This window comes from Schistocerca nitens, chromosome 4 (genome assembly GCF_023898315.1).
Source record: "Schistocerca nitens isolate TAMUIC-IGC-003100 chromosome 4, iqSchNite1.1, whole genome shotgun sequence".
Taxonomy (NCBI): domain Eukaryota; kingdom Metazoa; phylum Arthropoda; class Insecta; order Orthoptera; family Acrididae; genus Schistocerca; species Schistocerca nitens.
The window spans coordinates 471479006-471500836 of record NC_064617.1 but is presented as its reverse complement, the minus strand read 5'-3'; the positions used below and the strand labels follow the sequence as shown (position 1 = coordinate 471500836).

General features: G+C 41.5%; 1 protein-coding gene across 2 annotated transcripts in view; it reads right to left on the bottom strand.

Moving 5' to 3' along the window:
- The window catches only part of LOC126251800 (juvenile hormone esterase-like), a 362809-nt gene extending 342116 nt beyond the window's left edge, over window positions 1-20693 (bottom strand). For both annotated transcript variants that reach the window (XM_049952436.1, XM_049952437.1), the window contains exons 1-2: window positions 20623-20693; window positions 5533-5676 (exon numbers count right to left, since the gene is read on the bottom strand). In XM_049952436.1, the coding sequence (XP_049808393.1) occupies window positions 5533-5676; window positions 20623-20682 (204 nt within the window). In that variant the 5' untranslated portion in view covers window positions 20683-20693. The remainder of the gene's footprint in view (window positions 1-5532; window positions 5677-20622) is intronic.
- Window positions 20694-21831: the final 1138 nt, after the last annotated feature.

The window sequence follows — 21831 nt, the reverse complement described above, 5'->3', positions numbered from 1 at the left end:
TAATACGCCCGAAATTTATGAATTTAAACAATGCAAGTACCAAAAACACGCAAAGAAATTAAGAATTAAACTACGTAACAATGAGTGAGATAGGAGTATACGACTTTCTGCTGGCAGCTGCTTATCCAACGGCGGCAGGGAGCACACTGGCTGTGACCAACCGACACTGGCCGTTCAAAACAAAAACAGAAGACAGACGACTACGCGAATTTACACTAGTCAGGTACTAAAACGCGATGCTACAACTCTCAAATACTATAATACGCCTGAAATTTATGAATTTAAACAATGCAAGTACCAAAAACACGCAAAGAAATTAAGAATTAAACTATGTAACAAATGAGTGAGCTAGGAGTATACGACTTTCTGCTGGCAGCTGCTTATCCAACGGCGGCAGGGAGCCGTGGGACCCATGTCGTTGAGCTCAAATTTCAAGATGGCAGCAGCCTTGATCCCTCGCGTGACAATCCATGCTCTCCTTTCCAATGATCTCATCGAGCCTTGTCCCTTCTCCTCCCCATCTTCTCCCCTACCCCTGCCTCCAACCAATCAAAAGTTCAAGATGTTGTAACTAACCAAATTGTGTTAGTGGGAAATAAAAAAAACCTCTTCTCTCCTCTCCCTCGCTTCCAACTATCGCCATTCAGTCACAACAAAGTCTGAGTGGCGTTCAGTAAGTAATGCCACCCTTTTTTCTTGGCCAATTTCGGTTGAAGAAATGAGAAATTTGTTTGGGACACTGTGGAATATTCCAGCTTCATTCCTTATAGTTTCCTGAATTTCAGGTGTGGGTGGCGCTATACGTAGCTTTCAAAATGGCATCTGTAATGGAGATGTGTTCCAAGCAGTGAGCTGTCATTCAGGTTCTTTTGGCAGGAAACCAGAGATCACAGATAATCACAGGCGCTTGCAGAATGTTTATGGAAACTTGACAGTGAACGAAAGTGCAGTGAGTCGTTGGGCGAGGCGTCTGTCATCATCGCAACAAGGTCGTGCAGAGCTGTCACATCTCACGTGTACCGGCTGGCCGCACACATCTGTGACACCTTGAGAGAGGACCAGTTACTCTCTCACCTATTTTTCGTATACGGAAAATTATTAAAGATTTTGTTACAACCTGACGCACCTTGAGCGAGACGGTAGAAAGTTAACGGCCTGAGCAGACGTTGATGGAGCCTGGTAGGGCGCTAGAAGCTTGAGGTATTTTTATGATTCTTAACTCATAGAAACGGCATGTTGGGAGTTGAAACCAATTGGCGGCGAGCCCATCTCTCAGTAAATCTTGGCGGACAGGCCCACAGCAATGCAGGGCAGACAGGGCAGGTCCTCATTGAGACAGGTCTCCAGCAGAACAATGCCGCGATAGTTGCCTTGGCACCAGCCGAAGCCTGGGCTGGGGGCGACAGTCTGAAGGAATGTGTCTACACAGTGGAGTAATAAACCAGGCATTGTGTGCAGAGCCACGCGTAGTAAAAATTCATAAGTTTTCGTGTTCGTCGATACTGCAAATAGCCCTGTGAACCACTTTCATCGGCCGCCTCAGTTTTATAAGAAACTCTGGCATCTGAGAGACGTTTAGAGGTAGAATCTTTATTATACCTCATAGCCAGGACTAACAAGCTCCAAAGCACAGGTGATTTAAATAAAGATCTTTAAGATCGTATCTGTTGGCTTGTTGCTGTGGGAAGTAACACGACTTCGAAGAAAATCATCTTCCCCCTCTGCGAAAACTAAAAAAATATAAAAGGTCAGTTTAAAAAAAAATAAAAAAGGTCAGTTTTTCTTTTTTTTCTTTTTTTTTTACAGAGACGCGTGTTTCTTAACTCTTGCCCTGGTTCGACATGAGTTTTTGCTGTCGTGTGGGAGGGGAGATTTACCGCCTCTAGACCCCCGTGATTGGGTCAAGATGGGGTGAAGGCGGTGTCGTTCATGCACTTTGGAGGAAAAAGGAATTTTTTTTCTAGAGAGGTGCATAGCTCTCGGATATGGGACTTTTGTCTGGGAAGCACTTCTAGTCGAGGCTCTGGTATGTGTCATTGGTACTTGGGACCTGTCCTGAAACTGACTTCATTTGCGAGTAGTTTGGACTGGGGAGCCTGTGGTGAAGTGTGACTTGACAGTGTACCGGCAGTGTGCCTTGAAACATCTCGGATCGCTCATTTGCCGAGGGCACACTTATTAGGTTTTGGTTTACCAGTCTTGACATTTGGTATCCTCGCGCACTCTGTCGTATAAGTGAGCCAAATTGGTCCTTGGTACGACCAGCGAGCAGGTGTGTCACACACTGAAACCTCCTGTGATTTCAGGGCTCTGGTAGAGAATAAATTGCGATCCGCTTGCCGACAAGTTGGCCCCTACTGGGTCCAGGATCCGCCTATCAGATCTGTTGTGCAGGTGGTCGGTACGTGCAGGCGCTCGGCCGAGATACACTGAGGAGAACGTGTGTGTGTGTGTGTGTGTGTGTGTGTGTGTGTGTGTGTGTTTCTGTGTGTGATGTGTACGTAAAAAGGTCGTTTGGAAATAATGTAATTTGACACTATTTTTAGGTATCGTTTTTATATTAGCCAGAGATATGTAAATACTGTATATATAACAATATTAGCAAAAGGAAAGTTGCTGCTCACTGTAAAGCGGAGATGCTAAGTCGCAGATGTCCACAAAAAGGCTGTCACAACATATTTTGACATTTTTGTTGTTGTGCCTATCAGCGACTCAGCATCTCCGCTATATGGTGAGTAACAACTTCCCTTTTCATAATATTGTTACGTTCCAAACTGTATTTGCCATTGTTGAGTAATGTATACCTTTGACTTTTAAGTGGAGGTTATTTATGCCTTATTTCAAACCCGCTCTCTGATAGGCTGGAAAAGGGAAGGTTTATTTTTTTTAAAATTTCCCACTAACACAATGGGGCAATTTCCACCATCTTGGAGTTTTTGATTGGTTCTTTCATTTTTAATACTACACGTTGATTGGGTGGGGATAGGGAGGAGAGGGAAGGAGTAGCCGGAAAGTGTTTTTAATTTTACATTAACACAATTACTTAGTTCCACCATCTTAAACTTTTGGTTGATTGGAGATAGGGGGGAAGGGGAATGGCTTCCCAGTGATCATGATGATGAAGAAGAAAAAGAAGAAGATGAAGATGATGATGATGATTACGATGATGACGATGCCACCGGTAAGACCGAAGGTGTCGTTAGTTCAATGACATCAGTCATATGTGGACAAAGTGCGGCAGAATACCCAGTGTAAATAAAGTGGCCTAGTGGCTTCTGAAAATCGGCCGAATTAGTTCCAATTTTTCTTCCAACAGTATCTTCCTTCGAAGACTGAATTTTCGTTTCTTCATCAAAGGTTTCCATTTTCCTTGCTTCTACATCGATATTGTCTTTCCTTGTGGGACTGAAACGCAACATATCGTTATTGTTGCAGTCTGCAGTACCAACAAGATTTCCTCTCTTCTGACACTGTCGTTAAGGCCGCAAAGAATTTCGTTTATCTTTTTTTATGACTCCTTTCGTTTGATCTCCATATGTCTTGTAACTGAATTATCTTAACTTGCAAACAATAACAGCTAAGGCAAGCGATGACAGTGTCATCTCAGTAAATGCGCAGCACTTCCATAGATCTAACACATGAGTTACTGTACTGAAGCGGTAAAACTGTGTCTATGGCATCATGAATGAAGCACAATATGACGTGTGTCCATATGGTGGTCACTGCAGGGCAAACCCTGGCACAAATGACACAACATTGAGCACTTAGAATCACAGACAGATTGATAGGCCAATTGCAGAAGAACTGAGGGCGAAAAGTGGAAGAACCATCACTACTTTCCCAGTTGCCATTTCGCTGCTTCCTTGTGCAGAATTTCTGGAGGAGTCTTTCTCAGCATGAAAAAAAACACTACAATACTGGCCATTCAAATTGCTACACAAGAAGAAATGCAGATGATAAACGGGTATTCATTGGAAAAATATATTATACTAGAACTGACATGTGATTACATTTTCACGCAATTTGGGTGCGTAGATCCTGAGAAATCAGTACCCAGAACAACCACCTCTGGCCGTAATAACGGCCTTGATACGCCTGGGCATTGAGTCAAACAGAGCTTGGATGGCGTGTACAGGTACAGCTGCCCATGCAGCTTCAACACGATACCACAGTTCATCAAGAGTAGTGACTGGCGTATTGTGACGAGCCAGTTGCTCGGCCACCATTGACCAGACGTTTTCAATTCTGTATCCAGAAAGGCCCGTACAAGACCTGCAATATGCGGTCGTGCATTATCATGCTAAAATGTAGGGTTTCGCAGGGATCGAATGAAGGGTAGAGCCACGGGTCGTAACACATCTGAAATCTAATGTCCACTGTTCAAAGTGCCGTCAGTGCAAACAAGAGGTGACCGAGACGCGTAACCAATGGAACCCCATATCATCACGCCGGGTGATACGTCAGTATGGCGATGACGAATACACGCTTCCAATGTGCGTTCACCGCCATGTCGCCAAACACGGATGCGACCATCATGATGCTGTAAACAGAACTTGGATTCATCTGAAAATATGACGTTCTGCCATTCGTGCACCCAGGTTCGTCGTTGAGTATACCATCGCAGGCGCTCCTGTCTGTGACGCAGCGACAAGGGTAACCGCAGCCATGGTCTCTGAGGTGATAGTCCATGCTGTTGCAAACGTCGTCGAACTGTTCGTGCAGATGGTTGTTGTCTTGCAAACGTCCCCATCTGTTGACTCAAGGATCAAGACGTGGTTGACGATCCGTTACAGCCATGCGGATAAGATGCCTCTCATCTCGACTGCTAGTGATACGAGGCCGTTGGGATCCAGCACGGCGTTCTGTATTACCCTCCTGAACCCACCGATTCCATATTCTGCTAACAGTCATTGGATCTCGACCAACGGGAGCAGCAATGTCGCGATACGATAAACCGCAATCGCGATAGGCTACAATCCGACCTTTATCAAAGTCGGAAACGTGATGGTACGCATTTCTCCTCCTTACACGAGGCATCACAACAACTTTTCACCAGGCAACGCCAGTCAACTGCTGTTTGTGTATGAGAAATCGGTTGGAAACTTTCCTCATGTCAGCACGTTGTAGGTGTCGCCACCGGCGCCAACCTTGTGTGAATGCTCTGAAAAGCTAATCATTTGCATATCACAGCATCTTCTTTCTGTCGGTTAAATTTCGCGTCTGCAGCACGTCATCTTCGTGGTATAGCAATTTTAATGGCCAGTAGTGTATGAATATTGTGGAAATAAAATCCGAAGACTTGTTACGATAGAATGACACATGTATTATCGTGTGGATTACGTTACCTCTGATGCAGGAGTCTAACAGCAGTGTAAGAATCGTCTCTAATTTTCTCTTACAGTTATTCCATACTGATTGCCAACAGAGCATTAAAGTCTACTCACGCTATCCAGAACTGTGAAAGACATAGACACAATGATTAGGAAGGAACATCGAGAGAGGCGCCCAGGAGGGCGAGCGCTGTGAACTCACCTGGAACCGCAGCTCTCCAGTGGGTGGCTCCGCGTACGGGATCCCCAGGAAGGCCGTGTAGGACGTGTTGTAGACGCTCGTCGCCGTCGTCCCCAACAGCTGTCCTTGCTCTGTTCTCACCAGCACGTTCTCAGCCTGCACAGACTGTGCAATGAGCTCGAGGTGATTACAACAAATGGGATTAAACAGCTTAGTTGAAGAAGTAAGAGGATATATTAAAAATGTCCGTCCAAAAAATTTTAGGCAACTAGATGTAGCACCAACATCCGTCACTGAAATTAATACGTATAAGTACAAAAATTCTAAGAAACAAAAGCTCATGAGGTGTTGATGGAATTGCAAACATAATTCTGAAAACTTGTTCCAACTTAATAAGTACTCTCGTTAGTGATACATGTAATGCGTTACTGGAGCAGGGAATTTATACAGACAGGTTAAAATATGCAATTGTGAAACCTCTCCATAAGAAAGGTGACACAACAGACTTCAATAATTATCATCAAATTTCCTTACTGATATATTTTTTCGAAAATATTGAAAATGTTATTGCCCTCAAGAGTAGTCTTACAATTAAGTGGAGACAATTTACTTAGCATATCAGAGTTTGGATTCCAGAACGGCTATTCGACTGAGAGTGGTATTCATACACCCATCCACTACTACAAGCTTTAAATAATAAAAGATCGCCAATTTTTTGTGATCTTTTTGATGCGTTTGATTGTGTAGATCATGTTACTCTTTGAAAACACAGCTTCTATAGAATTAATATCTTCACACAGAGCTTGTCTGAATCAGACTATCAAACAGAATGCAAACGGTTGTGCCGAATAATTCAAACAATGTCGGAAGGGTAGAAAATTTTAGTGACTGGTCAAAAAACAGAAAGCGAGCCTCAAACGGTTAAATCTGGATCCACTCCTGTTCCTTATATACGTGAACAGCCTTCCACTTAACATTCAACAAGCAGAATTGGTACTTTTTTCTTACGATACTAGTGTTGTAATAAATCCCGATAGAGAGAAAGCAACAGAAGAGATGGTAAATGATATTTTCCAAAGAATGATAAAGTGGTGCTCAGAAAATGGAGTCTCGCAAATTTTTTGAAAAAAAAAAGAAAAACACTACATTCATTTCTGTACAACGAATAGAATCATACCAAGAATGGAGGTAGATGAGCAGGAGTCAGTAAACAGAGTAGAATGCTCCAAATTTTTGTGTTGATGAAGACTTGAACTGGAAAAAGACTATTACAGAGCTTCTCAAACAATTAAGTTCAGCAATTGTTTCTCTTCTTTCAGCTGCTGATCTTGGAAACAAACGAATCAACCTCCTGAAATATGTTGCATATTGTCACTCAACAACGACTTATTCAAAAATTTCATGGAACAACTCGTCACTTAGAAAGGATGCATTGACTGCACAAAAGCAAACAGTAAGATTAATATATGATGTTCACCCACAGACTTTATGTAGGTACCTGTTCAACGAGAAAGGCATTTTAACTTGGCCGTTACAATATTCCTATAAATATTGGCTAATGAAATTCGTCATAAGTAATCCATTACAGTTTGAGAAAACAGTGATGTCCATACCCACAACACTAAAAGGCAAAATGATCTTTCTTATTCTTTATTAAAGCTGTCAGTGGCCCAGAAAGGAGTTCAATATGCAGAAACAACAATCTTTGATTATTTTTTCGATGATACGTCTCACAGTTAGGTAAATATAACTTAATCCGTTTCACCTGGACAAATTCTTCTATTCCATTAACGAATTTCTACTTTAAAACTATATGTACATGCATGATTGGTACTAAAATAACAATGCTTTCACTGTTGTTCACATTAATCATTTATACATATCCTGTAAACTGACTTGTTGAACACCATTTCGATCAAGGAATCGTTCAATTGATGTATAGAATATGTAACTAACTAAGTTGCCGCAACATGGTAAAGTTTGTCTCCGGATTGTATCATCTTTAGTTGGAATATACTGCACGCATTATGAAACTGTAAATATATGAATGTGGAAAAGCATATTTGGCTGAAGCAGCCCGTGTTATATCGTGTACGTCACCACATAATTAGAATATGTTTGTAATTCAGTATTTCGAAACTTACTAACAAATTTACACGTGTGAACCGGGTGTCGACCAAAAATTCTTACCATTCATAGGCAGCCTGCTACAAATGTTAGCTTGACTTAATTGCTCAACTTCTCTCAAGTGCTTCCTGAAAATCTTAAAACACGAATGTCAGTTCATATTATGTCCAGGAGCGGCTTGTCCAGTACGTTGTAAGCGAAGACTAGAGAAGATCCATCAATGCATAAAATATACTTAATTAATATACTTAAGCAGTGCCTCATTTATAAAGAAAAGAAGTTCCGGTATTGTGACTTCCCAGGTTTTTTTAAAAATTATACTTCTTGAAACGTTATTTTAAAGCTTCTTTTTCGGAGATACCGGTACAGTGTACCGCCGCATACAGACACAAATCAAGCACCGTACTTAAGTATAACTTAAGAATTAACTAATGAGCCACTTGTTTGATGGCATCTTGGTTCACATTTTCCTGTAAGACCTTGACAGCATTTAGGCGGATGTGGCACAAGACGTCTACTCATAGGTCACACAATTTCCGTAAATTAAGGGCCCGTGGTATGTGGTCACGGAACTGGCGCTCGACATCGTCCAAGATGTGTTCATCGGTTCAGATCAGGTGAATCTGGTGGTGAAGCAATGTAAGTTGCCTATTATGCAACCACTCTTACACGATTCTGGACTTGTGGCGCGGTCAGTTGGTTTGTTGGAAGATGCTATAGCCGCCGAAGAAGACAAAGCGTAAAGGGATGCAGGTAATCCGCAACATTTGTCACTATACCATAGTGTCATGGAGGCTTCCATTACTACCACAGGTCCATGGATGTCCTGGGGAACGTCCCCTACACCATAATAGTGTCCCCGCAGGTTTTCGTTCGATACTAGGTACATGTTTCGAGCTGTCTTTCGCGTGACCGACATCGTATGGTTCAAATGGCCCTAAGCACTATGGGACAACATCTGAGGTCATCAGTCCCTAGACTTAGAACTACTTAAACCTAACTAACCTAGGGACATCACACACATCCATGCCCGAGGCAGGATTCGAACCTGCGACTGTAGCAGCAGCGTGGTTCCGGATTGAAGCGCTTAGAACCGCTCGGTCACAGCGGCCGGCGACATCGTATCTGGATACGACTTTTGACCTAGTATAACAAGAAATGTGACTCATCCGACCAGGTGACACGTTCCCATTGGTCCACGGTCCAGTCTCCGTTATCAGGTATCCACTGCAACAGTAACTGACGGTGTCGTTGTCTGCTGCGGAGTTTCACATTCAAGAATGTACACTGAACAGTGTGCTCCGAAATACTACTGACTGCGTCTGCATTGTACTCCATCTACATCTACATGGTTACTCTGCAATTCACACTTAAGTGCCTGGCAGAGGGTTCATCGAACCATTTTCATACTACTCCTCTAGCATTCCACTTTCGAATGGCGCGTGGAAAAAAGGAACACCTAAATCTTTCCGTTCGAGCTCTGATTTCTCTTATTTTATTATGGTGATCATTTCTCCCTACGTAGGTGGGTGTCAACAAAATATTTACGCATTCGGAAGAGAAAGTTCGTGGCTGAAATTTCATAAATAGATCTCGCCGCAAAGAAAACCGCCTTTGTTTCAGTGACTGCCACCCCAACTCACGTATTATATCAGTGACACTCTCACCCCTGTTGTGCGATAACACGAAACGAGCTGCCCTTCATTGCACTTTTTCGATGTCCTCCGTCAATCCTACCTGGTAAGGATCCCATACCGCGCAGCAGTATTTCAGCAGAGGACGGACAAGTGTAATGTAGGCTGTCTCTTTAGTGGGTTTGTCGCATCTTTTAAGTGTTCTGCCAACAAAGCGCAGTTTTTGTTTCGCCTTCCCCATAATATTATCTATGTGGTCTTGCAATTTAAGTTGCTCTTAATTGCAATTCCTAGGTATTTAGTCGAATTGACAGCCCTTAGATTTGTGTGATTTATCGTATACCCAAAATTTATCGGATTTCTTTTAGTACCCATGTGGATGACCTCGCACTTTTCTTTGTTTAGTGCTAATTGCCACTTTTCGCACCATACAGAAATTCTCTCTAGTTCATTTTGTAATTGGAATTGATCGTCTAATGATTTTACTAGAAGGTAAATTACAGCTTCATCTGCAAACAATCTAAGGGGGCTGCTCAGATTATCACCCACATCATTTACATAAATCAGGAACAGCGAGGGCCTATGACACTACCTTGCGGAACGCCAGATATCACTTCTGTTCTACTCGATGATTTACCGTCTATCACTACGGAATGTGACCTCTCTGAGAGAAAATCACGAATCCAGTCACACAACTGAGACCATTCTCCATATGCACGTAATTTAATTAACAGTCGCTTGTGAGGAACGGTATCAAAAGCCTTCTGGAAATTTAGGAATATGGAATCGATGTGAGATCCCTTGTCGACAGCACTCATTACTTCATGGGAATAAAGAGCTAGCTGTGTTGCACAAGAACGATATTTTCTGGATCCCCGTTGGTTATGTATCAATAAGGCATTCTCTTCGAGGTGATTCATAATGTTCGAGTTCAGATCTGCCACAGACAGCGCCCTATTCTGCTTTTCAGAGCAAAGCAAGGCGCCTCCGATCTCAAAATTCTGTGAAGAGGCGTGGACGTCCTACACCCTGCTGCCCACTCGTGCTTCCGTCGTCCGTCAACCACTTTCCTTATGTGTTCATGTCAGTATCACGCGATTAGCCGATCAGTTTCGCAGTTTCCTAAATGCTCATTACCAATCGCCAACAATCTGTCGTTTGTCACACTCCCCTATGTGAGTGGATTTTCCCATTTCTGAGTCGTTTCATCACTAGAGTGATTCCCCGTTCGTCTCGGCTCCGCTTGTAGTCCCTCAAATATCAAGAGCTTCCGATAAATAATCACATCACATATTCAGTGATAATTATAGGATATCATTTACGTAATTTAATTTTTGATATTATAATCAGTTAACTTGTTTCATAATAAGTATGTAACTATATTATGCTGTATAGGATATAATATTATAGTATATGAGTATATTATAATTAGTTAAAAATTTATGGGTGAATTTAACATGTTCACTTATCTTCTAAAGAGCAATGAGAGGTATCCATAATTTCTCTGGCTGCAGGAGTCATTCTACCCAGAGTTTCTACTTGGCAGCAGTAGCCATTCATATAATTGAAACCCACAAGATGCCGGCAAATAAGAAGCAACCGTTGCACATTTCGAAAGTGGCTACTTCGTTGCAGTTTCTCCTGCACTGTGTGCCTTCTCAGTTCGTTAAAAACTCTTCCCTCCTCCACACGGTGGATGCCAGCCGAGTGCTTGCTTAACACCCCTCTCGCGTCTTGTGGGATAGAGACAGGCATTGGTGCATTGCTCACAAGGAAGTTAGTAGCATGCAGATTTAGCGCGTCTTGTCTTACATTTTTTCTCAAACCAAGCGTACAATAATGGCCCCCACCTGATTTGCTGTCTTCGTCCAGTCGCATCAGATCGTGGTAGATACCAGTCGTCCTGTATAGGACAAAGGAAATGGACTGTTAGTCCGAAAACCTTGGCATAGGCGGCCATCTTTGTCTGGTTTTTACGGATTGATTACCAAATGTTGACGAGGTGAGGAAATTAAGTTTTCCGCCTCGCGTTAAGTCGTGTGGTATAAATATTAATTTTCACCATCCGCGCCGCAAGGTCATCCGTAATCCACCGTCGCCGACGCTGCTGCAACGCGGGCTGCCGTCTCTTACTCTTCACCACTCGCACTTGAGGCAGGTAAGAACGCTAGTCGGGTGTCCAGTTTTCCACAGTTCACATCCTCATAAAGTCCTCAGGCTCTTCCCAACGTTTGCTTTATCTTACGGACCTGAATATTAATCTCAAAATACATTAAAGTGTGTCCTTCAAGTTAGTAGTATGCTGGGGGTAAAAACCACGATTACTGTGCACGTTACTTTATCTATGGGAGGACAGGGCCTACTATGAATTGTTAATTCAAATTTTCAGTGAAAGAGTCGCAAGAATTCGGCCAAGCCTCTTTTTTTTTTTTTTTTTTTTTTTTTTTGAGGCTTTTCTTCTATAAAAAATCTTCCATCGCATTCTTCACATCTGCAAAACGCTCGATTTTTTCCCAGACGTTACTCCCCTAGTTTTCTAATAGCTGTTTTTGGGGAGGAGCGTCCTTGTACGACGCTAAGATCATCTTGCATTTCTTATGTAACTGTTGGTAGTTCTTTAGCCTTTCTTAGAGCTTAAAAATCATCTATCAAAGAATGTACCCTGAAAAATATTACTAACAAATACTAATGCTTTCAACCAAGTAGTCCATGTAGTGTTGATATCGAAAGGTGATACAGAAAGTCTTGTCGTGTATTCATAGTCTACTAGCAACTTTTTTTCAAGTTTTTCTTAACGCTATGAGTATTCCCCCCTTTTAATGCTATGATCACAGCACACAACGCACGCCACGTGTTTCAAGCTACAGAAGTAGACTTCACAATGGAAAACGCAAATAACATGCAAGAAGTTCGATCTCTAAGCAAGGGCCCTGCTCGATCACAATTCACTATACCAGGCCACGTCGTGCAACGTCCGATGTTGAATCACTGCATCACGGTAGAAATGGTTGTTTCCTCAAGCAAGCGTGTTAACAAAAACATAGGCTTCACTGGATCTCTAGTCAGACGCCGCACTAAAATATTAAGTACGTTAAGTGTTCCGCCTGACAGTCGTTTTACTCGATCAGCAGCTGTTATTCGTCCAATTTGTGGCTATTTTTCTTCATATAGCAGCTGAAAGTGTAACTTTCTTAAAGCGCTCTAATCGAGTGCACATAATGGAACGGTCAAGCTTGGAAAAAACGGAGAACCACTTCATAGAAACCCGCTGATGAGTCAAAAACTAATTTTTAATTTTTGTATCTGAAGTGTCTCACCAATAAACTACCGTCTCACTGTACTTTTGGGACGTTGTAGTTCCTTATACGTATTGTGATTTGCAATTTCCACATGCTGCAGTACACGGTTTAGCTGATACGTTTCATCATTTTTACTGATACGTTATAAATGCTGCACTTCGCAACAGATCGGTCATCCTGAAAACCGGTGCTATTGAACTGTTTAGCTATGTGTTACTTCATCCCAGCGCTCAGTTTGTTTTTATTTCGACATCTCTAACGCAGACCAAAATGAAATATTAAACAAGTAGAAGAGTGCCACAAGTAGCAAACGGTACACTCGTCACTGTGCGTGACGTACTGAACGTCAGACGTCCTCTACTCGCTGAGTGGCCACTAGACAGGCACCCTGAAAATAGCGCAGCCACGATTGTCGGAACTAGCATAATTAAAAAATCTTCCTTGTGATGAATTTTTGTAATTTTTGAAATTTATTCACGTAAGTAACCTAGGCAGGTGTACATTGTTGTTTCATTTGTTTTTTGTGACAGACTTAAAAGTGGTTCTGATAAAAGTGTATCACTTTGCCTAATAACAAGGACTTTGGGTAGCTGCTCGCTAACTGCGCACAAACACCGTAATTAACACAATTAAGCCGCCCTTGAGTTTCAAGCAGCCGATGTTACTTGAAATTGTAGCCGTAGTGTCTATCCTAATGAAAACACCGCGGAACGGAATTTTAATTACTGAAATCCAGAACGACCAATCAGGGATCATACTTTGCTAACATATTAAGTAAGTTTCTCTCACACGGAACAGAACGCTAAACATTACAGGCCATGGGGACATGTGCTCAAGTGCACTTGAGGAGGAGTATAACTAACTCAGTAGCTGCATTATTAACATTTATTTCACAAATGCAGCGTACTCCTGAGGCTACATTTACATGGAAAACACTTAAAAAAACTAAAACTATATTGCCATTCGAGCAAACAATAATGACGTACCCATCATTTATCAGCAAAAGGACGAGCGTTTATTCACACACAAAGATGCCAAAGCAAAATTCATCACTTTCCGTTACTAACTGACCATCAAAGCCAACTCGTGATTCTTGACGAAAAGAACAAAGGTAATCACTGGGTATACGTTGAATGAAGTGCTTCGTAACCGATGAAACATTGAATACGGGTCCATCTGAATGTATGCAAAAACGATGCTGAAATCATCACTTATGAAAATTCCCTACTGCTCCTAACGATGGAATTTTAACTTCATAGGGGAACATAACTCGAAATCGATGTAACTCCCATCCAAAAATCACAGCTTGCTTGATCACGGGGCAGCGACAGCTTTCTGCGATTGCTCTCGTCCAAGTCCCTGTAAATTCTCTCTAAACTTGAACTGACACTCTCCTGCATAGAGAGAGCGACCAGACTTGGTGAGGGCATATTGGCCAACCCCAGTATTGCTTCTTTTAGCAAGAGCTGGAGTTTGCTCCAGTCAGACGACAGCAGAGAAAACGCCCACTTTTTTCGACCCAAAAATTTTACTATGCGTTCAAAGTCTGAATGAAGATGGCGTCTCAACGCTCGGATACGAAACTGCCAACCACGCAGCCACACCACGCCTAGGGACACGTGGCTGCTTCTGGTAACACAGAGTCGCACCAGAGTGTTACGACAATAGCTGACTTAGAAAATAACGTTCAGCCTCCTTCTAAGGCTACTATTGCTAAGTTAAACCAACAACTTCCACCTGAAGTTCTCTAGCTGCATGCATCTGTTAATACGCCCACGTTCACTCAAATGTACAAGCACTCATGTTTGGGACAGGTGAGAACAGGTACATGTTGTACTGTCGTAGTTAAGGTGAGAATAAAGAAACACAGATTCAAGTTCCCATTGTGACATTCCGGCCTGATACGGAAAATATGATAATAGAAAATACTAGCAAATGCAGGCAGAGGAAGATACTCCGCCGAACTTAATAACGCAAAACCGCCAAAATTATTTGAGAGGCGGAATGACTGGCCTTTCAGAGCTGTTGACAGTTTTTATTAGAATTTCACAATTTTCTCTTCCATAACTCGTATTTTGTTATTTGTTTGTTATTCGCGGCAATGTAACAATAACGTCATGCAGTAGCAAACTTTGATTTTTGTGCTACAATTCAAGTGTCAAATTATTTCTGCGTAAAGTAATATAGTCCCTTTTGTACTTCCGCTAGATCGACATCTGATATGTAAACAGTAAGTTTCCCAATGTAAAAAACCGCTAGAGAGACAAGAATATTCCCAAATATCTTTTATTTCCTTCTGGGAGTAAACATGTGTTAAAAGGGCGACGAGGGGACAGCAAATGAAATTTTAGGCTTACAAGTGCCAAGCACGGCATTCAGTGAGGCCGAGGATTCCAAGTACATATGCGCGCCTATGAGCATTTTAGACAAAGAAGTAGGGCTGACCTCAATTATGCCTGGCTGCGTCACTTATTTGAACATATAATCAAGTTAGATAGGTACTCAGTTCAGGGCACAAGTGGATGCTTTACAATATTCCACCCAAAAATGTAAACGAAGCATGAGAATCTGTCAACCGCTGATATCTGCAGTTCATTAGTAAGGATAAAAAATATTTTTAATCAAATAAAGGAAGAGCACACTTGAGGTACTGTGTGACAAGTCTTTCTCCCTTAGCATTTTTCATTGTCACTGAAGTAATAATTACGTCTTCCACTCCAGTGTTTTTTCGAAAACATTAATTTGTCTTCTCTTCTTCCTTGCGACTCCCGTCATTTGTCTCCCCATTCTTGCTCATCTACCTTCTTTTTGAATGCCGTTCGCATTTAATATTCCAGTCTCACTGCTGTATGTTCTTAAACCTTGTCGTATATATTGATTGTAAACGTTCATTTCCACATGCATTGAAGACTCCGTTTCGAAAAGTGTATTTTGTTTAACAAACGTACTCTTCTATTTATTTCTTTTTGCCGCCTACCCAATTGTAACAATGTCTTGATTTGAAAAATCGCAAGTAAATGCATAAGTTCTAGGACAGTTTTCAGTCAATGAATATTTTCAGATAGTACCATATACAGAATAGACTACCATGTCTAGAAGTTCGGGAACACAGTATACTGTAAACAGATTTTGATAAAAAGAAAAGTAGGTGAATAGCATCTATCACTCCTGGAAAAAACTAACTATACAGATGTCACTCACTATAGCTTGCAAGTGTAATAGTGTATTTCTGACTGTGGTAGCATTCCAAACAAAAGTGAGGAACCAAATCAACTAACACAGCTTACTACATTCAAAGTCAAGTTTATGTGGAGTATTAAAAATAAAAAGTTATAAATAAAAAATACAAACTGTATCATTGAATCATGTTTCTAGGTCTAATACAACAGTTTAAAAAATATGTCAGTTTTATTAATTTTGTTTCAGAGGTAACTACGCTCACGGGAAAGTCAACTGTAGCTCAATGAACGCTACCAAACTGATACTCCAATGTTTCCATGTATTCAGGATATACTCATTTAAATTTCAACCTTTTGCGAGCTTATTTCCAGAAAAAGTTCCTTGTTTCTGCGCATGCGCAGTGTGCATTATAATGGGATATTTAGAACACTCTCTGCGCTGTCTATAGATCACTGGCGTCATAGACACAAGCACGTTGTGGTTGGTTGCTGCTTTATACGCAGGAAGCAAGGCGCACGCACTGAGAGTGGTCAATTTTTACAAGGAAGTCGCTCGTGTAAAACGGTTAACGGTACTGGAACTTTTTACGTGCAGATCACAACACAGAAAGCCTAGAGGAAGTGCACATGAAGCTTATTGCTAGCTTTCGACGACTGAGAAGTGTCGAAGTATTGCAAGGGGCCATACGGAAATATTATACTGAGAGTTCTCACACTGTGTTGGATGTATTACAGTGACTGCAGAACCATTGTAACTGGATGGGGGTAGGACAGCAGTGTAGCAAGGAGAACATAGCAGAAACTCGGGCAGTGATTACAGGCAGAATGTCACATAGAATTTTCGGGAGCAGAATACAGGAAGCTGTTTTGAGATCTCGAGTCGCCACGCGTCTTTTACCTGTGTCACCATGCCTCAGGGAACAGAGACTAACGTGGTCTTGGGTCAGAGTCAGCTGGGACACTAATCAGCATTCTGCGGTGCTCAGCGATGGGTCTCGCTTGTTTATGTGGTGGTTTGAACGAAGCCAAAGTAGCTACAGACGACATGGTGGAAGGTCACAGGCAGCAGCCGTTCTGGAGCTCACAGTTCTCCAACTCCTGGAGTCGTGGTGTAGGAAGCTATTTTAAGAGACAGTCAAATGAAAAAATTGGCCAGGTGCAGGTACCACTTGTGCTGTGGCGGTTCCGTACAAACTTAGTTATGTTTATAGATAGCACATCCCCCTCAGGAATCGAGAATATCGACGATTTTTGCCTGTTATCGGAATCGTTACTGGCAAAGTAGAGGTTCCGGGGGCCCAAAGACTTTTAAGAATGTTTTTTTGTGTTACATAATCACAGATTAACTACTTTCAGATTTTTTTCCTTTTACTTGTACTGTAAAACCTTGCTTCTTGTCAATTTTCACGACTGTAGGCTAATCGCAAGTACCCTATAGATTTTCATGAGCGAGTTTGCGAGTATTTAAATATGTGACATAAATGGCTGTATCTTTTGAGTAAACTGCCGAGGGACTATAGAGCTTAGTATGTGACATAAGTTTCATACCTGTTCCTGAGTTAAAGGGGTCTAAACAGTCGACAGACGGACAGACTGACGGACGGACAACAAAGTGATCCTGTAAGGGCTCCATTTTTACCGACAGAGGCACGGAATCCTAAAAATAAGGCTCATAGGGAACAAGTAAGCAAACTGTTTATTATTTAAGAAGTAATCGCCATAATTGTTTAAATTATAATTCCACTGTGAGGCAAGACGGTCAATGCCTTCATGGAAAAGTGTTAGCGGTTGCCCAAGGAACCGTGATTGTACCGAGCCGGGTACGTCTTTGTCCGAAGCATATCGACGACCACGAATGTCTTTCTTCAGAGCTCGAGTAATATGAAAACCGCATGTAGAGATATCGGGCTGTATGGGGGATGTGTAAGGGCTTCACAGCGAAACTTCTGCTGCGTAGCCGAAACAACCTTGGCAACATGTGGGCGGACCCACGTTCACCGTCTTGTCTCGCAGTAGAAAAAAATGTATTTACAGCTATGGCGATTGCTGTTGAAATAATAAACAGTGTACTTAATTTTAAGGGTTCGGCACCTCAGTCGGCACAAACTGAATCCTTATAGGATGACTCTGTTGTCCGTCTGTCTAACTGCTAAAAACTCTTTTCCTCAGAAACAGGAATCAAGTTGAAATATCTTCCAAATACTAATGTCTACGGTCCCTTTTCTGTGTAAAAAATTTATGCTTCTTAGTTAATGCAGTCAAACAACACTGTTGTTTGTCTCACATATTTTGTGCTCGCAAACTCACTGCTCAGTACCTGCAGGGTACTTCCCATTGACCTGGAATCTTGAAATTTGGCAAGAAGCAAGGTTTCACTGTACAACTAAAGGAAATAAAGAGGAAACTGTTAATCTGTAATTATCTCACAACGAAAAAATATTGTTTGCCATTTGTCGTCCTACTGTATCTCTGTCTGTAGGCGTATCAAGTTTGAATTTACGAGTATGTCACGTATTAAGATCTACAGTCTCTTGGCGGTATAATACACGTAAGCTTCTAAGTCAATGGAATCAAAAGATACAACCATTTATATAAAACATTTTGATGCTCGCAAACTTACTCGTCGAACCTCTATGGTGCTCCCCATTGGTCTAAAAGCATGAAATTTCGCAAGAAGCAAGGTTTCATATTACAAGTAAAGGAAAAAATCGGAAAACTGTTAATCTGTAATTATGAGAGTGAGTCAAATGGAAACCTTAAATATTTTTTAAATATTATTTATTGTGCAGAAGTGGTACAAAGCTGTATCACTTTTCGACATAATCTCCCCCACGCTCAATGCAAGTCCTCCCTCGCTTATAAAGTGCATAAATTCCTTTAGAAAAAATTTTTTTGGTAGTCCGCGCAACGACTCACGTACCACGTGCCGAATCTCTTCATCAGAACGGAACTTCTTTCCTACCATTGCGTCTTTGAGTGGTCTAAACATATGGAAATCACGTGGAGCAAGGTCTGATGAGTATGTGTATGAGGAAGACACTCAAAATGCAGGTCTGTAATTGTTGCAACTGTTGTACGGGCAGTGTGGGGCCTTGCATTGTCATGTTGCAAAAGGACACCTGCTGACAGCAATCCACGTCACTTTGATTTGACTGCAAGCTGCAGAGGATTTCTTAGGAGATCTGTGTATGATGCATTGGTGACAGTGGTCCCTCTATGCACGTAATGCTCCAAAATGACGCCTTTTTCGTCCCAAAAGAGAGTCAGCATAACTTTCCCAGTTGATGGTTCTGTTCGAAACTTCTTTGGTTTTGGTGATGAGGAATGGCGCCATTCCTTGCTCGCTCTCTTCGTTTCCGGTTGGTGGAAGTGAACCCAAGTTTCGTCCCCAGTAACGATTCTTGCAAGGAAGCCATCACCTTCTCGATCAAAGCGCCGAAGAAGTTCTTCACAAGCATCAACATGTCGTTCTCTCATTTCAGGAATCAGCTGCCGTGGCACCCATCTTGCAGACACTTTGTGAAACTGGAGCACATCATGCACAATAATCTGTAAACATGCTGCAGTGTCATTCAGTGTCACTCGGCGGTTTTCCTTCACTATGGCTTCAACTGCTGCAATGTTCGGTGGAGTCACAACTCGTTGTGCCTGACCTGGACGAGGAGCATCTTCCACTGAAGTCACACCATTTGCGAACTTCCTACTCCATTCGTAGACTTGCTGCTGCGACAAACATGCGTCACCGTACTGAACCTTGATTCATCGATGAATTTCAATAGGTTTCACACCCTCACTACCCAAAAACCGAATAACAGAACGCTGTTCTTCCCTGGTGCAAGTCGCAAGTGGGGCGGCCATCTTTATACTGATATTGCCACGGTATGTGTGCATCTGCACTATGCTGCCACCTACAGGCCATTCTGCACGCAGTTTGTAGCACGCTTACCAACTTACAATATAACGGCACGAAATTTCGATTTGTTATTACAAATTTGATGTTTTCATTTGACTCACCCTTGTATATTACACTTTCATACCTGCATACAGCTAGCAATCTTCGTTAACTGACAGATCATTTGTGTCAGGCCTGGTAACAGGTTCCTCGAGGTTACATTCGGAGCACGATTGCTTCTATGTCATAACAAACACAAGAGCTTATTCGTTCCTCTAACAATCACATACTGATGTCGATGGTGGGCGTCTGTTCCATCTGAATCAAAGTTTAATCCTGTAATAACCATTATGTGATAAACATCACCACGAATTTTGAACGGTTTCAGACTGCTGCTTCACAGAACACACTTTCCATTTCCGTAAACGTAAATATTATTCATTTTTTATCATTATAAAACAGGAATGTAATTTTTTATAAATCCAAAGTTTTGGTAGCTGATAAACTTTGTTGAGGTTATTAACTGATATCTGATCTCCTTCGTGGCAGTTATCTCTGTATGGCTTGCTAGCGCAGCCTCAGATACCCAATGATCTTCTCATGCTGTAATCTTAAACAAAATGGCCTTTTATGAATTATGCTGTCCGATCACTTACTTCACTTACTTCATGTCAGTTCACATATTAATATTGGAGTTGTAAAGTTCAGATTGTGTGAATGAAATATGAGTTAAGTGCTTTACCTTTTATTAGTAATTTGGAAACTCTTTAGCAGGGCAGCGTTAGTATTACAACCGTGTTTACTTTTTTCCCTTTGTTGGTTCACGTCTAGTATCAATGAAGTCAAAGAACAAATTCTTATAAAATTCGAAGAGTGGTATTTGTGAAGAATTGTAATTGGTGCATCCTAAAACACGCAAAGACTTAAATAATTATAATTTCTGCAAACAGACTTTAAGACTCGTACTATATGAAGATTACCTTGACATAACCCGAGCTGTGAAGAAGCAGAAGGGTAATGAAGCCGGTGCCACGCATCATGGTGCTCAGCCACAGGCTGCCGGGATAGCAACACTACCGCACCTACCTGGCTACACTACAGGTGATCTCATATTGATCCAGTTGCAGAGTGGAGCAAGGCGTTAATTTTTCCTTGTTGGATCAGCTGAAGTAGCAGGCATATTTGTTTTTATGAGAAGATTGCACTGCAGTTACATACTTTCAAGGTACATTTATTTTGGGAAATTTTGCTTGTTTATCCATGTCAGCTGAAAAATCTTATGTGGATGTTGGTGATCTGTTGAAACGGTTTCCTCTGAAGCACATAGTTTACAAAAAAAGAAAAATATCTTAGTTTACATTACTGTCACATGAAACCTTTGAACAGCTCGTGACCTGCAAATTAAAACTAGTGTTCTTTCACCATTAGCTTTTCTGGCCAGCATATTATACCGTTGTTCCAGTATTTTCATGATTTGTTAAACACTATAACAATTACTGATAGATCTTATTCAATTAAAGATAGTTCGGTAGCAAACAACCGTCATATACCACAACAATGAAATTATTACAGTATCGAATTTCATGTGTGTGCTAGAGGAAGCATCAGTTACTTGAATAGTTCAGTTTCTCTTTGTCTTCAATGACAGTGATAGTGGGATGGAGTCGAATATTGAATTATTTTATCGCCCCTTAATTTAAAATAATATGTCCATTTTTGTTGCAGCAGCCTTAATATTGATATGGTTAAGAATCCTGTAGAATAGAGGACGCCCTCGGCAGATTCCCAAATTTTTTTTCTTATTGTTTTGAGCCACAGCGGTTTCAGAATGATCTAATCAAGCAACCATAAATTGATTACGAAGAAATTCCTCGTCAGTGGCTAATGGGACTCACTGTACCCCATTCATCATCAATTGTCATCAGTTACTGCAGATACACTGTTCTAGATATTTTCTGAGAATAGATCAATTTGAATTATTCTGTCAAGGCGAAGTAGTACGTAGTGTTTCAGAAATATCCACCGAACGTCGAAATACTATATGTTTTAAACTGATGAAGATAGAACCTTTGTGGTTAGTTTTAATTTACGCATAGGACTACAATTTTTTTATTTTCAAAAGAACCATGTGATTTTACAATAACATATCACTTGCGTGTCTGCCTCCGCAGCTAACAAGGGGAGGCCGC